The sequence below is a fragment of the Silene latifolia genome, chromosome 7 (assembly GCF_048544455.1).
Source record: "Silene latifolia isolate original U9 population chromosome 7, ASM4854445v1, whole genome shotgun sequence".
Taxonomy (NCBI): Eukaryota; Viridiplantae; Streptophyta; class Magnoliopsida; order Caryophyllales; family Caryophyllaceae; genus Silene; species Silene latifolia.
Genome location: NC_133532.1, coordinates 120,520,479 through 120,542,866, shown reverse-complemented (window position 1 = coordinate 120,542,866; position 22,388 = coordinate 120,520,479). Strand labels below are relative to the sequence as shown.

At 39.3% G+C, this 22,388-nt stretch overlaps 2 protein-coding genes across 2 annotated transcripts; one reads left to right on the top strand and one right to left on the bottom strand.

Annotated features, from left to right (window-relative positions):
• Positions 1 to 5,482, bottom strand: LOC141592793 (uncharacterized). The gene is made up of 10 exons (XM_074413622.1): positions 5,207 to 5,482; positions 4,003 to 4,139; positions 3,784 to 3,918; positions 3,394 to 3,504; positions 2,960 to 3,229; positions 2,642 to 2,841; positions 2,050 to 2,344; positions 1,394 to 1,504; positions 977 to 1,168; positions 1 to 573 (listed from the first exon to the last, which is right to left on the bottom strand). The coding sequence occupies exons 1-10, from the start codon at positions 5,400 to 5,402 to the stop codon at positions 226 to 228; spliced, it is 1,995 nt and encodes a 664-aa protein (XP_074269723.1). The 5' UTR covers positions 5,403 to 5,482; the 3' UTR covers positions 1 to 225.
• A 6,965-nt stretch (positions 5,483 to 12,447) lies between these two features.
• Positions 12,448 to 22,015, top strand: LOC141592786 (uncharacterized). The gene is made up of 14 exons (XM_074413611.1): positions 12,448 to 12,765; positions 12,964 to 13,102; positions 14,221 to 14,342; positions 15,146 to 15,184; positions 15,336 to 15,428; positions 15,510 to 15,626; positions 15,979 to 16,074; positions 17,464 to 17,577; positions 18,383 to 18,436; positions 18,893 to 18,940; positions 20,307 to 20,457; positions 21,041 to 21,206; positions 21,441 to 21,510; positions 21,647 to 22,015. The coding sequence occupies exons 2-14, from the start codon at positions 13,027 to 13,029 to the stop codon at positions 21,902 to 21,904; spliced, it is 1,404 nt and encodes a 467-aa protein (XP_074269712.1). The 5' UTR covers positions 12,448 to 12,765; positions 12,964 to 13,026; the 3' UTR covers positions 21,905 to 22,015.
• The last annotated feature ends 373 nt before the right edge of the window (positions 22,016 to 22,388 follow it).

Here is a 22,388-nt window from a genome sequence, read left to right as displayed (position 1 = left end):
GAAATTCTCGCTCACCAGAAATGCGGCAATCATCCTCCTACATTTTACAAATGTGTGTAGTACAATATCATTTTACTTTAGCTCACATTCTTAAATTTACAGTTCTACATGATAGTGCTACAAATTCAGTAACAAAAACTACTTATCTCGGGGAAAAAGAATTACAGGCTACAAATTACTACGCGTACAAAAAAGAAGCCTCATGACATTGCACGATTCTATGCATTAGTCGGTAACCTCAACAAGGCAAGCATTGGGTAGTACAGATGGATTGAGTAAGCTCCCAAGTGAAAGGCGGAACTCATACGAGTTAGGCGTGGGAGGAACGACATCCACCCATTTCTTGTCTACCAACTCGACATGTGAATTCGACTTCAGTTCAACTCGCCATGGAACTTTCTCAATATGTGTAGCCAACTTTTTCAATGATTTCAAGGGTAATACAATATGGAAGTTTTCTTCAAACTCTAATTTATCTTCGAAAGTCATGATGCCAATGTCGGTTTCAACTGAATGAACAAAGCCGATGAACAAGGGGTTTCCACAAAGACGTCTCTCGTTGAGCGTGCACACCTAAGGACAGCACAAGCAACAATCAGGAAAGTTTAAAAATAAGACGGCTACTTCAGCAGTAGGGGCAAGCATAAGTGCATAACCAGTCATATTTATTTATTTTATCGTATTCAAAAGTCAAATCATTTTGAGGTGTGCGTTCACCCATGCACGGTTCTAAAGGATGATTCATGTCAGCCGACCCCAAATCATTTTGGGATTAAGGCTCTGATGTTGTTGTTGTTGTTGACTTGTTGTTTGTTATCGTATTCAAAAGTCAAAGAATAATGAGTCTCAGGCTCCATTGGCGACATGGTACATTGGTACTAAATCTCGGGTTGGAACTTGATCTTTAAGCTGTCATCGCAGTCTAATTCCTTTGTTTCGTTCAAAATGCATTCTCAGGACTGGATGAAGGACTTACCTCTATGTACTCTACTCCTGCCCCAAGCAGATCGTCTAATATATCATTGGATAAAAGTCCGGTCATGATTCCACCTGATCCAATTGGCGTTTGGAGTATTTCCCAAGGTGACTTCATCAGCACTTTATTCTTCTTGTCGTCTACTACTGTGTTGTTAACAACAGGAAGTTTCTCTTCTGCCAGAAATCTCACCTGTTAAGAGTGTTAGCATGTCAAACACGTTAATTCGTATGAAAAACATGAGGCGCCTTCTCTACACAGCTACAATCATCACTAATGCCCTTAACTCACCCAAAAGTCTACTGTTTTCAGTTGTAGTGTTGAATTTCCACCTCAAGCGGAAAATCAAATATACCCAATAGTTGAACCATAAGAACAAAGGGTAATCACCAATGCAAAACTTGAAACAGACTTTACCTTTTCTGAGTTATAATTGAAGTAATCATGACTGGCAAATAACGTTTCAAGATGTTGAATATTTTCTTCCCGTGAGATCAAGATAATGGGCATAGACTTGCGCTTTTCTGCCTGAAATAAACAGCTCACGTTAAAATTGGGTGATGAGACCTCCTAGACAAGATGGCTGACACCGAAAATGAGTTGATAACATAACAGGAGACCATAGAATGAGCAAGGATTTAAGAGAAAAATGAAAGACTGAGTCAATAAGTAAGATTTACTCTCTCTCTATCCTATTTTGCTTCGGTGTCCGTGAATAAATTTCTCATTTGAAATCTTTTCCTTTTTGTAAGTTATTTGGTAGAATTTTGGCTTGTCACCCCACATCTTTTATGAACTTGCATTTCCGCCCACATCATATTATGTTCTTTATCTTTATGTTGAACAAACCAGGGCAAGCAGTTTACTCATGGACGAAGGGAGTATCATGATTAAGGGTAACAAAGCAAGCGGAACACAAGCTTCATGCATGTATATAGACCTTAAGGGATCCCCTAAATGGCAAGCTAAGAAGGAACCGGATGTACAGAGCCTTTCTCAATTTACCACATGTTATCAACACAAAGAGACTGGAAACAGACATTGTTAAGAAAAATGCCAAAAAAAGAAGGTACCTCTATAGATTTGTTCATGTCCACAAGTAAACTCTCCAATAGGGAAATCGTTGAGCTATCACGGTCCTCAAGGTCTACACAATCCACTTCATGGTAATTTTCTCGGTTTCTATGGCTCAACACTAGGACAGTAGCAAGTTTGCCTTCAGACATGAGTTGAAGTCCACTTTCTCTATGCTTAAGATATCCTGCTGGCTCATCTTCGCTTACACTTGCAAGGTTATTCTCGGATATTTTTACAGATTTGCCAGTTTTCCATGTCAAAAAATCTTGATTGGACTCCCTTATACTGCACCTGATACACATTATTAAGAATTTAATATTGTGAAATAGTATGGATAAATAAAACCTTTTTTTACCCAATGATTAGGTTAAGGATTTTATTGATATTAGGAAAAAGAACAAAAAACTCAATGCAAATACCAATAGAACCGTTTGGGGGAAAATTTCTAAAAGATGTTATCATTGACCTGAATAATACCATCTTGTCCACTAGCTCTTGAAACATCTCGAAACAAACAGTTTTTTCCATCGCAACATAAACTGATAAACACAAATCAGATATAAGACGAAATAATTTATTCATGCTCACCCATTAATGGGTGTCTCAAGAGTTTTTATTGCCTGCAGAAGCAGATTTGAATTCACAGAGACAATCTGCTCGGCGAGGATATTCCTGTGAGTTCTTTCTCCATATTTAAGTCCATGAAGGATGTGTTGTTGCTCTAAATCACATAATTTCTTCTTTGCCGAAATCAGACGCCTCTGAAACTTCTTTCTTTCTCTCCAGCCCTAAAAAGGAACATTTTATGCGAGTACGTGTTCAAAAATTTCAGTGGAGGAATACAAAAATGAAGTCCAATGTCAATTTAACATAAATACAAATTAATAAGATATACAAACTACTCACAAGAAGACGCCTTTCCTTCTTCGACTTCTCATTAGTACGTATATTCAACTCTAGAAGACCCTTTGGAGGAGAAATCTGCATTTCCCTTTTCTCCAAATCAACAACTGGAACTATTGCTTCAACAAACGGAATCCAAACAAGGGGAGCTGATTCAGATATCTCTGACATCTTATCTTCAGAGGAAGACTCTAATTCAAGCTTCACTTGTAATAAATCATTGCCACCATTGTTGAAGACATTAACAACAGTTCCCACAGCTTCACCTGTGTCCTAGACAGGGAAAAGGACACCATCAACAGGCTTTCAAAAGAGTTTAAATGCTAGTCGACGAGTACACGTGCATTTAGTGATGCAATGAGATATCTAAAGCAACGGCACGATATTAGGTACATTAAACATGCATCAATCACAGAAAGGAACAGGAAAGACCAAACCTTGTGAATGACTCGTACGCCAACAAGATCACGACTATAAAATTCGCCTTCGTCCAGATCCGGTCTGTCACTTTTATTTGCCAGAAATGTTGACCCCACAAGCTGTCTGGCCTAAACACCAAGGGAAACTATACCTTAGAATCAATTCTTTGTTAAACCATTTCCACCTTCTAGTTTATATCCTTTAAAAACAGAAAATTTTCAGGCATAGAAATTCCTTATGAAGGAGTATATATCTGTTAACATTAACTGATATTGTGCTTTAGTATAAAACATCAAGGCGGCAAGTTGGCAACACCAAAAACTCGACCGTGTTCTACAGGTTTTAAAGATGCTCTTATAAGTTTCTGACAATTGAGAAGAATCTATAGGTCAGACAAGAAAAAACACCTCGTCCACGTCATTAAAGCCATCCAATTTAACAATCCAACTCTTGTCTCCAGGACGACCTCTTCCTGCTACGAGCTCAACCTCAAGAACCTTATCCTTTCCATAGAACTGTTGACGCAACCATCTTTTACCCGGCTAAGAAAAAAAAAATGGAACTTGTAAGAGAAACACAAAATAGAGAAGCCAACAAATGTCTATACTGTAAAGTAGTGCTTGTACCTTTGAGAGGCGCAACTCAGGGAAATCGGTGTTGTGCTTTACGCGAACCTCTCCTTGAAGCCCATGTACATCAGATATGTATCCAACTTCCACAAACTCCAACTCTTCTTCACTTGTCTCTACAATCTCCGTGGTAACTGAACAAAAGAAAAACGAACGAGTATCATTGACGAGGCACTTTTGACAGGGCACTACACGAAAAACCTAATTCTCCTACTTTCCCGATGACTCTCACACACTCTTGATGAAACATATTGCACAAAAGGTAAGGTACATTACAAGAGAATCACAAGACACTGGAAGCATATACTAATAACAGCTTGCGATGAGCCGATGATCCATTCATAGAGAATCACACTCCTAGTCTGGCTATGTGCAATTATCAAAGCAAATGATGGGAGGCAGAAGGACACTTGAGAAATTAAGAACATGCTAAGCTAAACTATTATCACCACAAACCAAACATTCTTCACAGAAGTCATCCATAACTTCACACTGACATATCCGCAATCAGACGAATATGGAAAAGAACAACTGTCATTGACGGTTTCAAATGATGCTTTAGTTGGCTGACCCCAAATCATTTTGTGATTAAGGCTCTATTGTTGATGATACCATATGCAAACATGGAAAAAAATACTCTTCCTTAAACACATTATCAAGTACTCCTCCAAATAAGGTCGATTGTTATCCTTTTGTTTTTGCGACAAAGACCAGGGGGAAAGATGAAGGGGCCAATGACTAAATGACAATTGGTACAAATAGATTGTGAATGATCAAATTGCTCATCAAGTTCATTCTTAAAATAGAAAGGATAACAATTGAGTGAGACACCCAAAATGATAAAAGACAACAAATGAAGGACAAAGGTATTACTTACACCCCGATCATTTGTTTACGTTTTTTATTCTTTGTGAGATGTATTTTAAACTACAGTAAACAAATGATTGAGATGACGGGAGTACTTCATAAAGCAACCCAATTTAGCAACATCTTCAGTACCATCACTTTCCTACATGTTGCTTTCTCACCAAAACAAACAATACTCCATAAATTTGCTCCCCAAATTTCAAAAAGCAAACAAATTTATAAAACCCCAAGAATGAATTTATGCAAAACCCTCCAAGATAATAACTTTAACCAACAAATTATCCCAAAAACTAACAAATTACAGGAAAATTTAATGACTGAGAATTGGGTTTACCAGTACTGCAAAGGGGAGGAACTCTGAGCCCATGAGTTGCTTGGAGACAGTGAAAACGCCATGAAAACGGTGAAGATGATGATTTTGAGGTATGAAATGGATGAGGAATAGAGTATGAAGGAGAAAAAGCAAGTGGGTATTTGAACTTTGAAGGGCAAATGAGATAGAATGAGGTGTTCTGAGATACTATCATCATCTTGTTTCAGTTTGATGATGGAGTGACTGGCAACATAATCTATATTGCGCACTTGACTCGTCGGAGGTAAATGAGTTGGGTTCGCTCAGCGACTAAGTCGAATCGATTGTTCAAAGTTCGGGTGGGGTTTGGGCGATTTAAGTCCGTGTTAAGTCCCGGTAGACCTTGTAACATTTTCGTTTGGATTGATTTCACAATATTTTTTTTGTTTCGGTGTTTTGTAAATTGAGTGGTGATCGACCAAGTTCGGATTAATGTCAGGCCGTTTTTTTATACTGGATCGAGCTAAAGCTTTGATTTTTAAGGCTTAATCGGAGGTTAAGTGAATCCTGAATCAAAGATTGAATTTTCAAGTTAGCCTTAAACCTTTCAATTAATTAAATTAAGGTAATGTTTGGATATTCTAATTTGATTTGTAAATCATAATTTCAAATGCAAAATTTAAAATACAGAAACATGAATCCAAAGAATTTCAAATTCGAAATTCATAAGAAATAAAAAATAAAAAATATGGTAATAAACTTAATTTTTACCAATTCAATAGGTAAAAATTGAGCAAATTGTACAGGAAAAAGGCGTACAATTATCAAATAATTATGATTATTCACTTCAAAAAAATAATTGAACAATTCTTATCAATAATCAACCCAATTATGATTGCAACAAGCATGATTTTGATTTCGACCAAGAACAAAATCAAATATTAGAATGTTAAAATCCTAATTGTCCAAAACCTCATTTTTTTGAAATTTTCTGGTAATTGGATCTTACCCGATCTTCATAATAATCAATCCTTCATCTCAATAGAGAAAAAATAGCAAATATTTTATATTTTATATTATTAATAATTGGGGAAATGTGTAAATAAAACCATGAAATTGGGGATGCAAGCAAGAGTGAAGAGAAAAGAGAGTGAGACGCGGCTGGATAATGGAGTATGGAAAAACACTGTTTTGGGTGTGGGATTTAAAAATGATAGGTATAGAGGTCGTATATGTCTTATGCCTATTTGAATTTCTTTCAAATTCTCCAGAATTTTGTTCAAATCCAAATGCACATTTTGTGAAGTTGGCAAACAAAGGATTTTAGCCAAATTATGATTTGCGAATCAAATGTGTGTTCCCAAACAGGCTGTAACGGAGATTCAGAATGCTCTTTCTATGACTTTGTCAACTTTTTTACCATTATTGTTGTTCCGGGTGTAATTCCAGAGCAAGTATAGTTACCACCCGTGGCTTGTTGAATGATGTCTTGAGTTGGATTCTCCCTTGGTCTTAATCGTTCCTCTCGGCCTCTCCTGCAACAATGAACAGGCGAGGGCTTGGCTTTGAGCCAAGCGCCCACTCCGACGCCCAAGTCGTAAACTTAGATGTATAAGTTGTATGCTAATTGGCTAGGAATATATTGTAGAGAGATAAGGAAGATTATACCAGATGAATAGTGTATTTAGGTTAAGTTGTGTATTTCTGGATTGGATCCTTTCCTCAATGAAGGTTGAGGAGTATTTATAGGCTTTCACCTTTTGTCACGTAGTGGCCAAGTGGCTAGCAGGTGGAAAGACCGATCTACCCCTCGGCCGAGGGGCCTATGGCCGGCGGCGGATCTGTTGACTCGCCGCCGAGGGGTCTTGGATATGAGTACGCGGATATGTGTCCCATTTGGCGGGTTACCATGCCGAGACCAGTGCCGACGGGCCGATGGGCTGATCGGCTAGATTGTCCAAGTCGTTGACTTCTTTGTGGATATCTTTGACCTTGCTCAATATGTTGACTCGGTCGGCGGGTGCGAAATATGCCCCATCAATTTGCCCCAGCGCGATCTATCCGTGGTATGGGCTCGATGTGTGTTGAGCGTATATTCTGCGATCATTTTTAATAAAGCTTGTTTATTTTGCCTCCGGCTTGGCCGGGGTCTTTATCTCATTTTCATATGAGTTGTCTTCTTACGTTATTAATTGAGCGCTTCTTTCTCGTTTCTACCATCGGCCTAGCGGGCGGTTAGAATGCGTATCTCAAGCGGTACTTAACGTTTTTAAACATGTTGGCACCGTCGGTGGCGTCCTCGTTCGTGCTCGGTCTTAATTAGCCGAGGCGTCGTATTTGCGCTTCCCAACGGTCGTTGTGAACATGTTAGCGTATCGGTCGTTGTGTCCCCCCGCTTCCCCGACTTTGGCCGAGGGAATCGGGGTTACGGCGCGACGACGCGTTCGTATTTATAGACGATATTGATCGCGTCCTCGTTCACGCTCGGTCTTAGTTAGCCGAGGTGTCGATTTGCGTCTGTTGTACTTATGCGTTCTTAAGCTCGGTCTTAATTTGCCGAGAGCAAGTCGCGTTCCCCCGTCACTCCCGCTTTGGCCGAGGTGATCGAGGTTTTGGCATTTGTCTGTCTTTGTTGTAAATATCCAGGCATATCGGCTCGTTCTCCCGTCGCCCTCGGTCTTAATTAGCCGAGGTGATCGAGGTTTTGGCGCTGTCTGCCGTCGTAAATATATTAGCATGTCGGCTCGTTCCCCCGTCACTCTCGATCTTAATTAGCCGAGGTGATCGAGGTTTTGGCGCTGTCTGCCGTCGTAAATATCTAGAATGTCGGCTCGTTCCCCCGTCACTCTCGGTCTTAATTAGCCGAGGTGATCGAGGTTTTATTATTGTCTGTCGTCGTAAATATCTAGGCATATCGGCTCGTTCCCCCGTCACTCTCGGTCTTAATTAGCCGAGGTGATCGAGGTTTTGGCGCTGTCTGCCGTCGTAAATATCTAGGCATATCGGCTCGTTCCCCCGTCGCCCTCGGTCTTAATTAGCCGAGGTGATCGAGGTTTTGGCGCTGTCTGCCGTCGTAAATATCTAGGCATATCGGCTCGTTCCCCCGTCGCCCTCGGTCTTAATTAGCCGAGGTGATCGAGGTTTTGGCGCTGTCTGCCGTCGTAAATATATTAGCATGTCGGCTCGTTCCCCCGTCACTCTCGATCTTAATTAGCCGAGGTGATCGAGGTTTTGGCGCTGTCTGCCGTCGTAAATATCTAGGCATATCGGCTCGTTCCCCCGTCACTCTCGGTCTTAATTAGCCGAGGTGATCGAGGTTTTGGCGCTGTCTGCCGTCGTAAATATCTAGGCATATCGGCTCGTTCCCCCGTCACTCTCGGTCTTAATTAGCCGAGGTGATCGAGGTTTTGGCGCTGTCTGCCGTCGTAAATATCTAGGCATATCGGCTCGTTCCCCCGTCACTCTCGGTCTTAATTAGCCGAGGTGATCGAGGTTTTGGCGCTGTCTGCCGTCGTAAATATCTAGGCATATCGGCTTGTTCCCCCGTCACTCCCGGCTTTGGCCGAGGTGATCGAGGTTTTGGCGCTGTTTGCTTTCCTCCGGGGATGGCCTCGTTGCCGCGGCGACGCCGTCCTCCCGCGAGTGGGGGAAGGACTTTGGTCGGCCACTGGCAGTATGGGCTCCGCCGGCGTCCTAATATGCTCCGCTCCTTGCACTGCCCCTGACAAGTTGTTCGGGGTCACTTTGTGGGTCCGGGTCACCTGCGGGTGTGCTGCCGTCACCGTCGTTGCGGCGGGGGTGATCGGCGTATTACCCATCAGTCCGGGAGTAAGCCGGTTTGTTTGCATCGACCACATGTCCCATGATAGTGACCTGGCGTGAGCGGCATTGTGTTCTGGTAGTATTGGCATCCCGTACGCCGGTTGAATTACTCGGCCGGTGGAGGACGGCCCGATCTCAGAATTAGGGAATGTGTCGTCCTGGTAGAATGCGGTTTCGTCAGTTACGAATACCTCTTGTTGTTTTGACATCTTCTTTAGCTTCTTGGGTGGGTTCTTTTTTTGTGTTTGTTTTTTTTTTTGTTTTTAAGGGATTTGATTAGCTTTTAGTATGCTTTTCCCACAGACGGCGCCAATTGTTCCGGGTGTAATTCCAGAGCAAGTATAGTTACCACCCGTGGCTTGTTGAATGATGTCTTGAGTTGGATTCTCCCTTGGTCTTAATCGTTCCTCTCGGCCTCTCCGCAACAATGAACAGGCGAGGGCTTGGCTTTGAGCCAAGCGTACCCACTCCGACGCCCAAGTCAGTAAACTTAGATGTATAAGTTGTATGCTAATTGGCTAGGAATATATTGTAGAGAGATAAGGAAGATTATACCAGATGAATAGTGTATTTAGGTTAAGTTGTGTATTTCTGGATTGGATCCTTTCCTCAATGAAGGTTGAGGAGTATTTATAGGCTTTCACCTTTTGTCACGTAGTGGCCAAGTGGCTAGCAGGTGGAAAGACTGATCTACCCCTCGGCCGAGGGGCCTATGGCTGGCCGGCGGATCCTGTTGACTCGCCGCCGAGGGGTCTTGGATATGAGTACGCGGATATGTGTCCCGGCTGGCGGGTTACCATGCCGAGACCCAGGCTGACGGGCCGATGGGCTGCATCGGCTAGATTGTCCAAGTCGTTGACTTGCTGTGGATATCTTTGACCTTGCTCAATATGTTGACTCGGTCAGCGGGTGCAGAATATGCCCCATCAATTGTATAATCAAAAGTTTTATCAATGTTGAGTAGGCGATCCAAGGCCATTTTGGCGTTAGTTTAGTAAGACCCTCCATAGAAATAACCAAAACCAACTATAATGGAGTCTAACTAAGAACGGAGGTAATTAATTATTTAATTATCACAAATTATCCGAAAAAATGATTTTCATGATGAGATGATAAGAGGTTTACCACACAATGAGATGTAATCAATTATAATCATTATTTTTTCAGAAAATTCACGTGGTATCCCAAACTTTGCCATTTTACACGTTATGTGACTACCCCTATGCATAGCCGCGTTTCCCTGAGCATATATGCAGTAGCCGTTGTTTGTGTTAGTTAGCTTTGTGTAACCTTTTTTTTTTTTTTTTTTTTTTTTTTTTTTTTTTTTAGGAAATCGTATTGGATTGATAACCTACTCGACATTGATAAAACTTTTGATTATGCAATGTTTAGAGACAATAATGGTCAAAAAGTTGACAAAGTCATAAAAATTAAAGAACATTTTGAATCTCCATTAATTGAATTAATTGAAAGTTGAGTCGAGTTTAAGCAAGGATAAATTTAAGGCTAACTTGAAAATTCAGTTTTTGGTTCAAGATCGACTTGACCCTCCGATTAAGCCTTAAAAACCACAGATTTAGCTCGATCCAGTACAAAAAAAAAAGGCTTGAAGTAGCCCGAACTTGTGACACCCCCATACTCTAAGTGCCTTACCAGGACCACTCAGGTATAGGAACGTCACCATCTCGGTTACCCGAGGCAATGGATATCATAAGACAATAAAGAAATGTACTTTAAAAGTAAATGTAGTTTAAGTGATTACATGTTCAAAACCAAAACTGATAAATCCAATACATCCAAATCCAAAAGTGTCTACTAGCAAAACTGAATAACTAAGGACATCTGACACAGCGGAAGACTCTTCTAATTGCCAAGTGGTGACTCATCCCAGCTAGCCAAAAGCATCATATCAAACCTGCTTAACAACTGCTCATCATCCCCGAATGAATCACCACAGTTTTACAAAACAAACAACGGGGTCAGGACTAATTACACAATACAAATCACAACAAAACAAATGCCAAACAGCTCAATCGTCACATCAGACCCCAGTCTCCATAACCAAACTCCACACAACTGACTAGACACTAAAGTGTGTAGTCCTGCCAGAGTACCCATCGCAACAGGTACTCCACACCGCCAGTGGGGGACCGCAGTCGTTCCCACCTAAGCCCCGCTCATCTCCATCGAGCGATAAACCCATGTTCATTAATGTGCACATCCCTTCTGTGGCGAGTTCCACGGAAAGCGAATCAAGGGCGTGAAGCCACTCCCGCAAGTGACTCCACTCAGCCGGGGACGCACCCCGAATACCACAAAAGATACAACAACAATCAACGATATTAATCAACAACCGTCATAAACACCAACAAAGATGATAAGTCAACAATAACAATACAACCACCACACACCACATGTAATTAATACCGAGTAGGGAAACCCTACGTGGAAAGCAATCACAGAATCAGACGATCTAGTAGCTGTCTCAAAATCTCTCCTCTACGAAACCTCCTCCTATACATACATTCATACAATTACTACCTTAGTCACACAAAACATAAAAACCCCCAAATCCCCCAAATTAGAGTTTAACCAACATTAACCAAATGTTATAAAAATGATATGTAGAACTTACCATTGACGCAAGGATCACAACGGTATAAAGAACAAAGGAAACCGACACCTCTAGCTCCGGGATTTGCCAATAATGCGAATGAATCGAACAACATAACTTGCAATCTCTCCTTTTTGTGTTGTTAGGTTTGTAAAAGTGTTTAGGAAAAAGATGACGGAGTATTATATATTAATCCGCATTATTAACAAACCCGTCGCAAATCACCCGATAACCAACTTACTCGTTCGAGTAAGTCACGTACTCGATCGAGTGGCACTTACTCGATCGAGTGCCAAGGCTACTCGATCGAGTACCCTACAGGCAGACTACTGTTTCGTATACCAAACATACTTACTCGACAGAGTAAGCCCCACTCGATAGAATACCCAAAGACTCATAAAACCGTAGTATTACAGAACTTATTATCAAACTTACGAACTTAAATCCGAGCTTGAGTTGAACCTCGACCGTATATATTTGTTAAATTTCTGTCTTGTTCGTTTGATATTGCTGAACGACTTGAGTTTCAGAGGTTGTATATAAAAATATTGGGCAAGTGAAATAAAATATTTGACACAACGAAAAAAAGATATAACCATGAATAAATAGAGCAAAATATCATGTAATCATACAAGTTCCAACTTCTTGTGAGTTTCTCAAGCCGATCTCAAAGGAGTCGGGTTTTGACCGAACCGAACTCACACTCAAATTGCTCATAAACTACCTTATACATCGTCTCATTATCACCGGTCACCACTAAAATCAACCTAGCCGACTAAAATTTCAAAAATGCATTATCCGTATCCGTTTTTTTTTGCGGGTTCAAATCCGAGTGTTCACTGTTCACAAGTCGTAAGCCGAAAGCGTGCAAAACAGTGCATGAAACTCGACTCCCCCAAATTGCGGGTCTTCTACTCATCACCACTCTCTATCATTTCCTTCTTACGTTACTTGTTCCCCCTTTTCCTTCTTCAGATCCCAATTTCTCTCCCAATTTCACCACAATCTCACTAACCCTAATCTCATTCCTCAATTCAATTCCTCCGTAACCCCAAATTCCACCCTCGATCGCAACTTTCTCACCGTCGCCGATGACTTCATCCTAATTGATTGCTCACAATTCCAATTCTACCTGCTTCATCATTCATTTGGTAACTGAATCAAGGTAAATTTTTTGTCGATTTTTCAGTATTAATTTCACTTATTTCATTAACTGCATGTACGAATGAATACGAGTATATGATTGGCAATGTAGGCAGTAGCGGAACCAGGATTTGTAGGTTTCGCGACGAACTAGTAATTACGAAGGTTCCGTTGCTGAATGTAGTTGTGTTTATCATTGAATTTATTTGTTGTTTTGTAGGAAAAATTGGAGCGGTGTAGTGGAATTACATCGGCGAAAACTGATAATTATATAGTGTTATCTATGTTTGGGGGACCTGTGAATGGTAATAGTCCCCATCTTCGCAAATCTGGCAGTCGACCCGTTTTTGGTGATTTAGGTATGTTGCTTCGATGACACAAAAGTTGTTTTATTTACTGCCATTGTTGTTTTTTTTAAAGAGGTTAGTGTTTAAGAAATCGCGGTTTATGAAAAATTTGGGTGCAACTTTGTGTATATAGGTAATGGAGTAATGATCTTGTTATGCTAGTGTGAGTTTTAAATTTAGGTTTGTAGTTACAATGGTGGAGCTTCATGGAATTTAGAATTGTAGTGAAAAGATTAGTGCAATTAGAATCGACGATTTAAAAAGAGCAGATGAGAGTATTACGGAAAGTTGGGTTGATAAAGATGGTTTATCTTCGAAGGTTGGGTTGATAAAGGTGATTAGAGAATGTGATGCCCTTTTTATGCTAATTTGAAATTAATATTTAGGGTACTACCTAAAATGTTTGAGCTTTATGGAATTTAGAATTGTAATGCAAAATTTAGTGCGATTGGAGTCGATAAGTGAAGAAGGACAGATGAGAGTGTTATTGTTAGTTGGATTGATAAGTACTGTATGATTTATGTTGAACACAGCCTTAGATGGAGTAGTTATCTTCTAGAGAACTTAAACCATGTTGGCTCCTCTTTGGAGTTTACTATATAATGCCCTATTGTTTTCTATATATGCTGTCATACTTGGCCACCAAAATCAGGCTGCTCGAACAGAAATAGGAATGAGTTTTATTTTATTTTCTTATTAAAAGAAATAGGATAATCAAATTGATTTGGAAGGAGATAAGAGTAAATTAACACAAATGATTGAAGTGCAACAACAAGAACAATGGCGACAAAACCTTAGTCCAAAATGATTTGGATTGGCTATCATGAACTGTTATTTATCATATGAGATGATAAACAGAGAACATTAAATGGCATCTTGGCAGTATATTCCGTACACAATCACTGCCATCTGTCTTTTCAGCTTCTTGTTGCATGGTCTGGTCTTTGATTCGGATTGGGTAGCGAGTTGGAGTTTGTTGAACGCTGTGTATGTACACTAATTACCCCAAAGTAGATTTAAATACGATATCTGTTCTATTATGGTTATTTCTGTTTGAGGATCGACCAATGAAACCCTGAAGCATGTATCCTGTAGCGTGGTGAATACTGTTTGTACAATGTGCATGATAGGTGACATCAGTACAGAAGAAGCTCTTCTCCGTTCACCTGGGGGTAATGAAATGAAGGGTGTTACAACCCCGCTAGCTGGCGCAGTGATGATGCCATCACCAACTTTCTTGTGGAGATTTAAGGTGATTTAAACATTTTGAAGCTCTTAAATGTTTTTCTTTTCTGTGTTTTGTATCTTTCCTCCCGTTTGGGTTACCTGCAATGATAATTGTTGCTTTTTATTGTTACGTGTTTTAACATCATGTTAGACGTATCTTTTGCCTTAGTGCCTCACCTGAAGCATTTACCTCTTGTTCCCTTCATCATTTTATGGTTTTGTATGCTTGAATGTAAAGGTCATCGTAATATTTCTTATTGATGTGTGATACACTGATACCCTAGTTCCATCCCATATTTCACATTGTGTGCCAACCTATGTTTGGGTATAAGTACCGCTACGACTATCATAGACTCTCAAATGAATGATAGTACTCTGAATAATTTTTGACTTTGAAAAGAATGATACTCCCTCCGTCCCGGTCATTTGTTGTCCTTTGGTTTTGGCACAAAGACCAAGAAAAGAGGAGAGAGCCAATTACTAAATGACACGTGGACCAAATTGAGTGTGAATGACCAAATTGTTCATCAAATGTATTCCTAATATAGAAAGGACAACAAATGACTGAGACACCCCATAATGGAAAAGGACAACAAATGACCGGGACGGAGGGAATAGTAGACAGCGCAAACACATGGTGTACATCAAGTATAATAGGAAGCTCTGCCATAATTTATAAGAAATCCCGATAACATACAAGGAAAATGCATTGTTGTGTGAGGCTTCATTGTTGTGTAGCTTTGTTCATTGAAGATCACCCTTCAGTGTCTGCTTTCTATGTTTCTGCTTATTCTGTCCCCTGTTCTCAATTGATTGATTGATGTGTAGGTGCTGTTGTTCATTATCTGGGGCCTGTGCTGCTGCAAGGTTTGTTTACTCAGTTCATCGGCATTCTTTTCTTTTGTACATGCACAATATGTATATACCCATCATCAGGATCGTCATCATGCTTATGATTATTATTATACAGCAATTGCGTGAGCCATTGACTTACAGGAACAGTTCTTGTGCCTAACAGATTGGATGGGATTCTGTAATGAGGATGAGTGCAGATCTTAGAGATCTTTTCTTGTATGAGGCATTTTTGTACTACAATCCACTTCTCCTTGTGGTTAGTGGCATTAAATTATGTTTTTGGTTTTGTTATATTCGAAACTTTCGTGCAAGGTAATAACATGTAGTGTCTTTGCAGACGTTGATGGTATGGCTTTGGGGGATAAATCTATGGGTCTTTTCTCAGGCCAACGTCAATTACACTAAAATGTTTGATCTGGATCAGAATCATCTAACTCACAGTGAAATATGGAAGGTATCAAATTTTTCTTCTCTTTGCCTCTATTTTTCACGACTTTGATGGACTTTAAAGTCTCATTTTCATTAGATTCTAGCTTCTTATGAGCATTTAAACATGCCAATCAGTTTTTCACGTCTAGTAGGGCTAAAATTCTCTATTCTTTGACTTCTAAATATGATGGAAGAAAATAGTTCACGACACTATTGTCTATTTTGTCAATGTAACTATTGACAAAATTTTCATTATTACGGCCTCTTATATCTCACCTTACCTCAGCATAGACAAGAGCCTTTCAGTCTATTAGGCAATGAACTAATGACATGCTTTTTTATTCGAATAATAATTCACGGTAGTGTTTTTGTTGCAGTGTGCCATGTGGATGACCATTGTAGTTCCAACCAGCATGACAGCCTATCTTTATCTATACTCAGACGGAGAAGTATCATTGGCTGCATCTCAACCAGTGTAATAGATGTCTCTTTTTGTTGATATTTCCAATTTTACTCTGTTTACCTTTTCTAATTCCATACTCATATTTGAATTATAAGCGAGCTAAATTTGTTTTCTAATTGATGGCCTTTTATGCCTATAATCCTACTCTGTTTGTGACTTTTCTCTCCATATGCATGCTTCCCTGCCACTGAATATTGATAGCGATGATGATTAAGCTGTCTTACTGAGTGTGCTTCTCTGCTAGCTAAGAATAAGGAAGTCTGCTTGTTTTGTTTAAATGACCCAAGACCCCGCCTTTGGCAGGAGTCATACTTGGTGTTAGTTCTAGCAATGCAGTGCTCATAAATTTGAGCTTTATTTGCTTCCTTATGAAACAAAAAGATTGCAAAAAGCCATTTGTGTATTTTAGCTGCCTTCACTTTTATATTTGTGTATACACCACACTTCATTTATATGGTCTAATCCATACTTGGGTTTACTTTTTCATAATGACATTGTTTTTGAAGATATTCAAATAAGTGAACAATGTGTAATTATCTTGTCATATTATAGTGCTCGACTTTTCTATTGATGTCCTTTAGTCCTTCATCTTTGACAGTTTTTATCAACTTACTCCTTGAGGGTACCAGAACTAGAAAACATAAATTTATCATTACCTTTGCAAGATATCGTGTTTAAGTGTTTAACACTTATACTTGTGCTCGTTTGTCATTGCTTCAGTCTTTAACATCCTTAATTTAGAAAAGCGAAAAGCGTGCCTGTAAGCGTTGGTCAGGCCATAGCAAAAAATGGCTTATGAGCCTTAAGTTTGCCTCGAGATAAGGCACTAAGGCACTTCCATGTAATTTATATATTTTTTTCCGTCCAGTTCGTTTATTATGCTCGCCTTTGCCACGCTATCCTAACATATTAGCCCTTTTCAAATTCTTAAAAACAATGTTCTTGGAGATGCAAATTTGTTTGCAAAATGCAGTGGGCCGCATGTCGCTCGTGCCTTGTGCGTAGTCGCTTCTGTGCGCCTCACGGCAACATTGAACATCCTTCTTCTCATCGTGTCTGAATCTAACTGTCAGCAGTGTCTCCACTTGATGCATAGCGTGTTCAGTGATAGTTGTGTGCTATGTTACTCCGACTTCTGATTTTCCCACGTACCCGTGTCCGACACTCGACACTCGGACAAGGGTATGACACTTGGACACCTCATTTTAAGCCAAAATATGCATATTTTTCATAAAAATGGCCTAGTCCGATACATGACACGCACCCGTGTCGGAGACTTCTAAACGAGTCCGAGCAACATAGAATTTGTGTGTTGCTATATTAGACGGTAGAGTGCTGGCATTATAATACTGTTTTTGTCAGATCAACATTGAAAGCCAAATTTTTTATTGTTTTGCAGGTTCTTCTCTATGTAGCTGCTGTCATGCTTTTGATATTCCCTTTTGATATTTTCTACTTATCATCGCGTTACTACTTGCTAAGAACTCTTTGGAGGATAGTTTTTCCCCTACAGGCAAGTTAGCTTTTGCTTAATGATCATGCAAATAGTCTGCTTTTTTTGCCAAGTATGCTGGTATGCACGTGCTAAAGATGGCTAATTAATAGTCTTTTTGGTGGACAATAAATTTAGTGGTTTAGATGGCACCAACTTCTTTGGCTCACTGCTTCACTATTTTTTTTTTTTTTTTTTTTTTTTTTTTTTTTTTTTTAAGCTTTGAGATACAATAGAAAAAAGCAAAATGACATTTTAGACTGCTTTCTTATATGGCAAAGGAAGAGCCGATCAAGACTATTCCCGACACGATTTTCATTAATTATGGGTCACTGGAGATGTGGTGCTGTTGAAAACTGGCCTTTATTCAGGAGTAGACTCAGCCAAGATCAAACTGGAAACGACTTCTCTTAGTTTTTGACGCAAGGGTAAATGATTGTATTAGGCCGAGTACATCCGACCCCTCATTCCGTCATAGGTGGGAGCTTTTATAGCACCGGGATGCTGTTGGTGATAGTGCATTGGTGTCATCATCTTGATGGTTTTTTGAAAAGCTATCTGAGTCCTGCATCACTTGTTCAATCCCACGCTTCGAAAGCTGACTATCGTAAATCATGACACCCCTTTCCAAACTATCCTCCTCCATCATTGCCAATTTGCCATCCTCCTCCATCTGGTTGATACTGAGGGAAAGCTTTCACTCTACTAGTAGTTGCTGATGTTTTGTCTGCTAGTTCAATAAGGCTTATATTTTTCTTAACTTTGTTCGACGTGACATAATTAATTTCTCTATTTCCTGTGAATGATCCACATCGTCATTATGCAGGCTATATCTTTTTCTGACTTCTTTCTGGCTGATATTTTGACATCCATGTCTAAGGTATTCTTATCTTTTTTCTTGGATGGCTGTTTGAATTCCCTTTTTCATTTGACCATGTGGATTTTGATATTATTTTTGTAAAATACGAGTAATGTTTGTCCCTGTGGCTTTCTCTTTTGACTTTTTGTTCTATCAGATATGTTATTTGATTAAATGTTGTCAGTTTGCCTATCCTGGGCTCTGGGGAAATTTGACATGTAGTTTTTAAAGAGAAATTCAAATAAATTTGTCATCTGCTTGTAGTTGTACCATGTAAAATTTGTGAGCTTATAATATGGCGCGATTCTTGTAAACACCACTTTTAGACTCTAAATGGCAATAAGGGTATAAGTCTTACGACCTTATCGACTTAACCTTGTAGTAATGCATTGTGATACATTCTGCAGTGTAATCACCTATATCAGTTATCTTTCACTTTTGAGTTATGGTAAATTGGTAACAATTAATCTTGTGCAGGTATTGTCGGACTTGGAGCGTTCAGTCTGCCGCATGGTTCATCGACAGGTTGACTTCTCTTTCCCACTCTTGTTCCACCAAAAAAACCAAGGATGAAAATCCAACCAAATTTTCAGAATCATGAAACTATTACAAATGCATAAGGCTAGAAAGTAGAAAAAGCTCTTTTTGGTTTAGAGAAAAGAACTATAATGCTCTTGTGTGGCTTTATTGCCACATGTCTCCTGTTTTATGGAGTTGGTAATCTTTCAGACATTTGTTTGGGGTTAAATTACAATTTTCTGTTATTCTCCCTTTTCCTGTTCAAGTGTCCCAAAATTTTGAGACAGTAGTTTTCTCATATTGACAGTGATTAGAACACATTTTATTGCTCAGTGGACCTTTCCAAGCTTTAATTTATTGATCAATGAACAAAAATCTTTTTATCACTCAATATGGAAGAATGCACCTTGCTTTTGTCTTACAATTATCCACTTATCACATTTTAATTATACCTTCCTCGTGTGAACATCTTTCAAAAAGCCCTGACCTGTGTTAAAGAGCTTATATTCCATTGCAATTGTCGCATGTACGTTCGAACCATCCTCCTAATGATTAATTCATTGGATAGAAACACATAGGTACACTCTTTTAGATATGTACGTAACTTTTAGAGTTTAAGGTTGTAATTTTATCCTGAATGTGTTGGTCAGATTTTTTTCTGATAGTTAAAAGCCTAAACTTTTGTCCAGTTCATATGGGTGTCAAACAGTCACCTCTTGGTGTCCTCAATGTACACTAGAGTTTAAGGTTGTAATTTTATCCTGAATGTGTTGGTGAGATTTTTCTCTGATAGTTAAAAGCCTAAACTTTTGTCCAGTTCATATGGGTGTCAAACAGTCAGCTCTTGGTGTCCACAATGTACATAAATAATGTGGGGGGAGGGGGGAGTCTATGTATGCAGCCTTACCCTAGAGGTGATTTTTGGTTTTTCGGATGGCCCATAATGTAAAATGTAATGATTCTTGAAAGTACGTTTTATTAATCAAAAAATATTAGCTGTAACTATAGCTTAGGCACGTTATACAAATATGTAACAATACAAGTAGTCTTGTACGTTGAACCTGTTATTTTCACATGCCAATATTCATTTACCTTGAAAGGCTTAATACTATGCTGTTGTATCCAATTTCTCCAATTTCATGCATTGTGTCACAGTGTGCCTTTCTAGAGGCCAGAATGTAATTCAATTTTGATTGTTAATTGTCAAATATGACAATTTGGCATGGGACAAACTACACAAACTTCTATTTATTTCGAGTGTACCATAAACTGCCAATACTTCTTACCTTCTACCATCATTTTGCTTATGGGTGCAAGATTTCTCCCCCTCAAAAAAAAAAGGATAACTTTTGGGTTTTATTTGTCTGCACAGGTTGCCACTATCGCATGGTTTGAAGCTGATTCTGTATGTGGAAGCCACTCAGTTGCAATTCCTGTGGTTCTTGTTCTACCATATTTTTTCCGGCTTTTCCAATGCCTTCGGCAATACAAGGACACTGGAGAGAAGTCGAGCCTTCTGAATGGTAAGATAACCTATTTGTGAACTGCTTTTCATGAGTCTCTCTGATTTAGTTTCATCCACTGATTGTATATTCTGTTAGAGATATGTATGAATGAATGTATGTACTTTTTACAGCAAAGAGCTGTAATGAATTCCGAAGTCACCTGAATGAAGCTCCTGATATCTTGCAATTGCCCACTAATCTCGATTGGTTTCCTGGCCTGGCTCAGAGATAATCATTGGCAGTAATGCCTTGACCGGTTTCGATGTATCTATTAATCTTATAGTTGGGCCACTGTCAACAAAAATTTGTCCTGCCTTGCTGTAGCCAGCTACAAAAGTTGGTTGTTTTAATTTGAAGGGTTGTTGAAATGTTGATCCTTTTTCTTCTTTCATGAGTGAGTTACCCTATTTTTTGTTTCCTGAGATGAAATTGCTGCTTACCAGCCTAGCCTACTCGACATGACTGTCTCTTTTTAGTATTATGTTCCGCTTTTGCCTTTTAGAGTGTTTTTAAGTATTGTGTCTTTTATTATGTATTGTTTCATAGATGTTTAAACATATAAACACAAAATGTAACCTTGTTTTCAATTTGTTTGTTGCAGCTCTAAAATACTCCACAGCAGTGCCCGTTATCTTTCTTTCAGCACTCAAATATCATGTGTATCCAGACAAGTGGACAAACATATACCGACCACTATGGTTGCTCTCAAGTGTTTTGAACTCCTTGTACTCCTTTTACTGGGATGTCACACGAGATTGGGACATGAGGTAACATGTCAATAACTAGTTGAATTGTTTCTTAATTTGAAGCTACAGCTTTTTGTTAGCAGTTTTTCATGCTATGAATATATAATTTTAATATTTGAAACCTGTAGTCATACCTTATGAAAAGATTTCCCTATTCCCTTGTTGCACCTCATGATATTCGCAAACCTTCAGATTTTATGATATACGTATGACTAGATATGGGAAGTTTACTATTCATATGCATGTATTATGCAGCTGTTTCACTCGAATATTCAAGTTTGGGAAGCCTAATATTTGCTCATACCTATTGCACGGGCGGATATGGGTAATAATTCACTTCTTGTTTTTCCTTATCACTCCCTCTTTGGTGATGCTAATGCTTTTGAATCTTGAATAAAGGGGCTTTGGGATGTTGAACATCGCAATGTTGTTAGTTGATAAATTTACTCTGCAATTTCTAGGTCTATTGCTGGGTGCTTGGGAGCAACCTGATACTGCGATGCACATGGACCTACAAGCTTTCTGCTCATCTTCGACATAATTACTTAACGGTTTTCACGATTGCAGCACTGGAAATTTTCCGCCGTTTTCAATGGGTTTTCTTCCGTGTAGAAAATGAGTGGAATAAAATGAGTGCTAAATCACATATTCAGTTATCAGAAACCGATAAGGTCGGGGAGGATACTAAATTGTTAGACGCTGCGAACCATAATGTATGAAATACTGGAGTTTGTTTCTTCACATGTATCTGATGTTCTATAGAGACCATTTTGGTGTATTTCTTTTTCGAAATTTGCCCTCATTCTTTATAAAATTTTACGTTTCATTCTTTTCTTGGTTGTTTTGCTCATTTTTGAGACGTGCCATGTTATTTTGTTGAAACTATGGTTGTGTGGATTTTTTGTCCTTGTGTTATTGCGTTTATGTAAGTCTTTGTCCCTGGATGGTGGAACGGGCGAAAACTGAGGCCAGCAAGATTGATTTTCATGGACATTACTCATTAGGTCCTCTGTTCGAGAAACAGAGACCAGCTCCAGGACATGGACAGGACTGCAGGAGTACAAAACCTTCTAGTCATCAGTTGACAGGTCTGTCGTGGTCATTGTTGCTCTTATATTTGTATAGTTAGACTGATGGAGTTTTGTTATGGCTGGCGCCATCTAATATCTTGGAATAAAGGTTATTTTGCCCCCTTGTTTTTAT

Excerpts from the sequence above, each read along its gene's own strand:
- LOC141592793 (XM_074413622.1), bottom strand. The coding sequence starts at position 5,402 with ATGATGATAGTATCTCAGAACACCTCATTCTATCTCATTTGCCCTTCA. Across the intron at positions 3,505-3,783 it reads GCTTTAATGACGTGGACGAG|GCCAGACAGCTTGTGGGGTC; the intron begins GTGTTTTTTCTT and ends CTTGGTGTTTAG. Across the intron at positions 1,505-2,049 it reads ACATGAACAAATCTATAGAG|GCAGAAAAGCGCAAGTCTAT; the intron begins GTACCTTCTTTT and ends TGTTTATTTCAG.
- LOC141592786 (XM_074413611.1), top strand. The coding sequence starts at position 13,027 with ATGTTTGGGGGACCTGTGAATGGTAATAGTCCCCATCTTCGCAAATCT. Across the intron at positions 15,185-15,335 it reads GGGGCCTGTGCTGCTGCAAG|ATTGGATGGGATTCTGTAAT; the intron begins GTTTGTTTACTC and ends TGTGCCTAACAG. Across the intron at positions 18,941-20,306 it reads GCCGCATGGTTCATCGACAG|GTTGCCACTATCGCATGGTT; the intron begins GTTGACTTCTCT and ends TTGTCTGCACAG.